Genomic DNA, 5,691 nt, shown 5'->3' on the forward strand with positions numbered 1-5,691 from the left:
ATAATTCAACTTGAAAAGGGTTATTTCACTCCTGAAAACCCTGTTTGTGTTTGGAATTTTCATCTTTAAAAACGGATTTATCTACTGCAGGTAATACACACTGTATGTGTTTGAATCGGCTTTTGTCTCTAAATGGACACCTGTTTATGTGTATGTGTGTGCGGCCCAGGTTTTGTGTGTGTGAGTGTGTTGATGTGTGTCTTTCGGTCAGTGAGGGCTCACAGACAGAGGGCCCAGACAGAGGCTAGGGCTGGAGAGCCCTGGGCCTCTTTGGGCTCAGCAGGATCTCATCTGGGGAAACAGCAGATTGCAGGAGACAGCCTCACAAATGAACGTTCAGCCATGTTCATGGACCACTTAGGCTATCCATAAGTATACTGTCTCCCTCGCAAATTTGAATTAAAAGATGTCACTTACATATGGATATTATCTACTTAAACAATGTCTTACAATTTGTAAATCACATCTCATCATTGTTAAAGGGCTTGCGCAATTGACAAAAATATATTCATCCTCATGTTTTTATACAGTATATTATTTAACCCTTGGGCTGCCTTCGGGTCACATGACCCAAAGGTTCATAACAAACCATCGTTGTGTTGACCCAATTTTACCCAATACAAAAACAAATAAAAATAATTTTCTTTTAACCTTTGCAATGTGGGGGGTCTGAGACAGCCCAACGGTTAAAAGAAAATGCTTCACTTTGTTTTTGTATGCGGTAAAGTTGTCGCAATATGAAGGTGGGTCACAATGACTGATGGGTCAGAAGATAACACAAGGGTTAATAACATGCCACAAGTCTCTGGCATGGATAGATAAAGGTATGGTCAATATTTGCAAAAATATTTTTTTTGTCTGTGACTGCGTCATGTGGACTGTTGAGAAGGAGAGTGTGAGTGACCTCCAGTGTTCAAAAGCAAATCTGTAGATGAGAGAATGGCTTAGGGACATTATGGATAGTGCCATCTTCTGGAAACAGATACCAAGTGTCTATTAGTAATCACGTTGGTGAATACATGCTGAAATAATTGTTTCTAGAAGCAAATATCTTCAAATTGTCTAATTTAGTCTCTTATAGCAAGTGTCATACAGATATTAACCCAATTTTTAACATTGCTGTAAAACGTAGACTGATCCACCCAACATATTGTTGTTGAAAGGTATAAGATATGCCTAAACAACACAAACTTCCACATTTTGGCAACTCATGACGACAACCCAGGACTGCTAAACCCCTCAAAAGTTTAGAAATGTGGATAAAAGTAACAAGCTTACTGTTGCAGTAGGCTAAATTTACATAAATTACTAACATATTTAAATATAACAATATATCTATCCCCTAATAAAAATTATTTTGTTAAAGTCATTGGCCGGACACAATAGAATTGTGAATCAACCTTGCAAGCAAAGGGTTAAAAGGTGTCACGGAGCCTTGCACACAGGTGCCTTTTCTCCAGTCCGCGTCAGAGACTGAAGTCTCTGAAGACTTTTTAGTAAGATCATCATAACTGTAACTCGTCTGCGATCTGCAGTCGGTAAAGACTAGCCACTGTAATTCATGTAGTTTCATCCCAAGTAATAGGTTTCACATACCGCTACCTAATCTCTTCGGACTATTATACGTGGATTCACACAGACTGGGGAGTCCTCCTGCTACAAATCGCGTTGAACACATGTCTCCACGCCGTTTTTATTTGTCAAATTAGTTCGTGTACATTTTGCTGGGTTGTTAAACTGACAGGTTTTCACATCGGAAAGTAAACTTCAACATTCAAATACGTTTTTAATTATTTGGGATCTTTGCGATCGTCCGTTACGCGCTGGATATGTGGTGGATGTTGTTTCCCCGGTGGATTTGGTTTGTGTTTGGACGATGTTTCGTCTTCTACTTAATAGTAGACCACGCTCGGGTAAGAGCTATGCCCATGTCTGTTGCCAAAGTGGTTTACTCTCATGCAGGAATGTGTCCCAACGAGATGAACCCCAACTTGTGGGTGGATGCAATGAGCACCTGCATGCGCGAATGCGAATCCGACCAGGTAAATTCACTAGCTTAGTGGTGGAAAGTTTGTGGAGTACATACACAAACAATTTTTTATTTTGTCTGTACACTCCAACTTAAAAAAAAAAAGACTTTCTGCTGTGTCCCAATTAAAGGCAGTTCAAAATAAGTTGCAATGAGGAAATCCAAAACATTTAATTGCTTAGATATTCTTATTAACATACGTTTTTACTGTGAAAAATTATTGTTGTGATCCATAACCATTTAGCCATTTTGAGGTCAACTGTGTTGTGCTTTATTGCCTTATTACTTATTTTATACCTTTATTATAATTTCAGTCTTCCATTTATTATGAAAGAATTCCTCTTAATGCCAAAGGCACATGCACAATAATTTTCCTGTTTCCCTACCTAAGGACTGTGAGACCTTCGAAAAGTGCTGCCCCAACGTGTGTGGTAACAAAAGCTGCGTGGCGGCGCGCTACATGGACATCAAAGGAAGCAAGGGTCCCGTGGGCATGCCAAAGGGTGCCACCTGCGACAAGTTTATGTGCACCCAGCAGGGTTCCGAGTGTGACATCTGGGATGGCCAACCCGTGTGTAAGTGCCGTGACCGCTGTGAGAGGGAGCCCCACTTCACTTGTGCCTCGGACGGGATGACCTACTACAACAAGTGCTACATGGACGCGGAGGCCTGTTCCAAGGGCATCTCCATCTCCATGGTCACCTGCAGGTAAGGAATTGGGTAGAAATACAACATATTTAACCTTGCTCTTTTGTTTATTATTGTTATATATTTGTTGGTTTGTTTACCAAACACAGTTGCTAAAAAGTTACCTTGAGGTGCAAATATGTTATTTTTCTTATCATATCCTGAGGTACCACCTCACCTGGCCCAACACCAGCCCACTTCCCCTGGAGACCACCCTGCGGCCAACCACCGCCCTCCTGGAAACCACCCTCCCCGCCGACATCCACCCTCCCAGTATACTCAGCAGCCCAACCCAGCAGGCTGTGTTTGTTGGCGAGACGGCCGGCTTCCTGTGTGAGGTTTCTGGAAAGCCCCACCCAGAAGTGACATGGGAGAAGCAGCTGGAGGGGAAGGAGAACACGGTGATGGGGCCCAATCACGTGAAGGGGAACATGGTGGTCACCAATATCGGCCAGCTGGTCATCTACAACACCCAGCCGCAAGACGCTGGCATCTACACCTGCACCGCCAAGAACGTGGGCGGCACCGTAGCCTCCCACTTCCCTCTGGCGGTCATCCAGAAAACCCCAGGGCGCAGAGAGGGGGCTGGTGCGAACACAACCCACCTGCCCTTCCCCGCCGAGGAGTGTCTAAAGGGGCCGGACACAGAAGACTGTGGGGAAGAGATCATTAGCTGGCACTACGAGTCCAAGAGGAACAACTGCTTTACCTTCACCTACAGCCAGTGCAACAAGAACCGCAACCACTTTGACACCTATGAGGCTTGCATGCTGTCATGTGGGGCAGAGTTGTCGGCTCCATGCAGCCTCCCCAGCCTCCAAGGCCCATGCAAGGCCTACGAGCCGCGCTGGGCCTACAGCAGCAGCCTCAAGCAGTGCCAGTCATTCGTCTACGGAGGCTGTGGCGGCAACGAGAACAACTTTGAGTCCAAAGAAGCCTGTGAGGAGATGTGCCCCTTCCCCAAGAACAACAACTGCAAGATGTGCAAACCACGGGGCAAAATGGTGGCCATTTTCTGCAAGAGTGATTTTGTGATCCTTGGCCGTGTGACAGACCTGACAGAAGAGCAGGACTCGGGCCATGCCCTGGTGACGGTGGAAGAGATCCTGAAAGACGAGAAGATGGGCCTCAAGTTCTTCGGCCAGGAACCCTTGGAGGTCACGCTACTCAACATGGATTGGAGCTGCCCATGTCCCAACATCACCAGGGCTGACAGCCAGCTCATCATCATGGGGGATGTCCACAACGGCATGGCTGTTCTCCAGCCTGACAGCTTTGTGGGCTCCTCCAGCACACGGAGAGTCCGGAAGCTCCGTGAGGTTGTCCAAAAGAAGACCTGTGATGTTCTCAAAGAGTTTTCCACCACCCAGTAGATCTGTATGAGATTTCCTCTTTCCTGTTACCCCCCCCCCCCCTCTCTCTCTCTCTCTCTCTCGTTCTCTCTCTCTCACTTTCCGTCTGAAAAGATCCTCAACAGTCTGCAGAGAACTAGTGTCCACAATATCTGTTGGGAGCTTTTTCAAAATCTTTCTTTTTACAGGTCTGTTGGTACACATTTCAGAATTAGAACACAATTTCAGGAAATCACTTTCTAAGCATTCATGCTACCAGACTGGTTCATTCTTTTTTCTGTCTCAATACATACCCTCCAATGACCAGAACAAGGCTCTGAAGGACTTTGTGAAAGTATCTCCCAAATGAACAGTTTCAGCCACGCAATGATTTTTTTCTTTCCATTGGCCCCCATACTAATATTTGGGCAACAAATGTTGGGACTCAAGTACGCACTGCACATATAATATGAGACTGGAGGTTCTTTTGAAATGTGAGATTCACTATTTACTAGTTGATAAAAAGTATATAGTAGTGGAAACTTGTATCAAGCACTTAACAATATTCTAGTCCAACTAAAATGAAAGTAAATTTAAATCCAAAAGTATTATCTTGAACATACTAATGCCTTACAGATAGCTATAAATTGTATTCCTTAACAATAACTATTATTATTCATGGTAAGTGGGTTCTCAATAGAGACGTTTTGTAATATATGTTTTGAGCTCTTGAGCTTGCAATGAAGTTATGCCACAAGCTTCAACTATCTACCAGAATCAAATAAGCTTTTTCATTCCACTCAGTGGGATTCACTTTTGAATGACTTTATGAACCTGTACTAAACATCATATTTATTTTTGAGTTGTCTTTACATTGCTAAGAGCAGTTGGGAGAATGTGTAATCTTTTTCTTTGTAAATTCATTTGAGAAAGTTGACAATATGTAGGAAAGCAACATATTCATCCAATGTAGGATGTTTTAGAATCTACATAATGACATTTATGGAACAAAATGATAAAAAAATAAAAACCTTCAGTTTTTCCCAATATGATCAAGTTTTTCATGCAGCTCCGCTCTTATCTGATTGGTTTATCTTGTAGACATTCAATGTGTCTACATTTGTTTGCAAAATGGATTTCCACAGCATCAGTTTTAGTTTACGCGAACGCTAAAGTTTTGGCTGTGTGCACATTCCTATTTGGTATTTTATTTAGTTGTTTGCAACCGAGATGATGGACAGACAAACAGAGAGAAGAGGGCCAAGTCTGGCATTAAATCTGAAGCAGGTCACATTCCAACCCAGCTGTGGAGACCTGTGGAGAGCCGAGGTTGGGGGTGGGGGGCAGGAGGGGGGCAGCCCGATCTTATGTTGTGTTGTGTTGTGTCTGGGTCATTCGCACCACACAGCCTACCCCACTGGCCCCCTTCTCAGCCCCTTTCAAGTGTGAGGGGCTGGGGGTGGTGTGAAGAAACAAGGGAAGGGTGAAGTTGGGGAGGGAGAGGGCTCTGTCTCTGCCTCGCTCTTTCTCTTACTCATTCTTTCTCCCATGGTTGGAACATCTGTCATAAAGGGGCATGGTGTGTTGGATCTGGGAGGCGGTGGATTGAGGGAGACGTTTAGAGGGACACAGGATCTCTGTCTC

At 44.1% G+C, this 5,691-nt stretch overlaps 1 protein-coding gene across 1 annotated transcript; it reads left to right on the forward strand.

The window, feature by feature from the left end:
- Positions 1-1,152: 1,152 nt before the first annotated feature.
- On the forward strand, positions 1,153-5,088 carry wfikkn2a (info WAP, follistatin/kazal, immunoglobulin, kunitz and netrin domain containing 2a). The gene is made up of 3 exons (XM_062452693.1): positions 1,153-2,042; positions 2,421-2,737; positions 2,883-5,088. The coding sequence occupies exons 1-3, from the start codon at positions 1,830-1,832 to the stop codon at positions 4,087-4,089; spliced, it is 1,737 nt and encodes a 578-aa protein (XP_062308677.1). The 5' UTR covers positions 1,153-1,829; the 3' UTR covers positions 4,090-5,088.
- The last annotated feature ends 603 nt before the right edge of the window (positions 5,089-5,691 follow it).

The sequence above is a fragment of the Osmerus eperlanus genome, chromosome 2 (genome assembly GCF_963692335.1).
Source record: "Osmerus eperlanus chromosome 2, fOsmEpe2.1, whole genome shotgun sequence".
Classification (NCBI taxonomy): domain Eukaryota; kingdom Metazoa; phylum Chordata; class Actinopteri; order Osmeriformes; family Osmeridae; genus Osmerus; species Osmerus eperlanus.

Excerpts from the sequence above, each read along its gene's own strand:
- wfikkn2a (XM_062452693.1), top strand. The coding sequence starts at position 1,830 with ATGTGGTGGATGTTGTTTCCCCGGTGGATTTGGTTTGTGTTTGGACGA. Across the intron at positions 2,043-2,420 it reads GCGAATGCGAATCCGACCAG|GACTGTGAGACCTTCGAAAA; the intron begins GTAAATTCACTA and ends TCCCTACCTAAG. Across the intron at positions 2,738-2,882 it reads ATCTCCATGGTCACCTGCAG|GTACCACCTCACCTGGCCCA; the intron begins GTAAGGAATTGG and ends TCATATCCTGAG.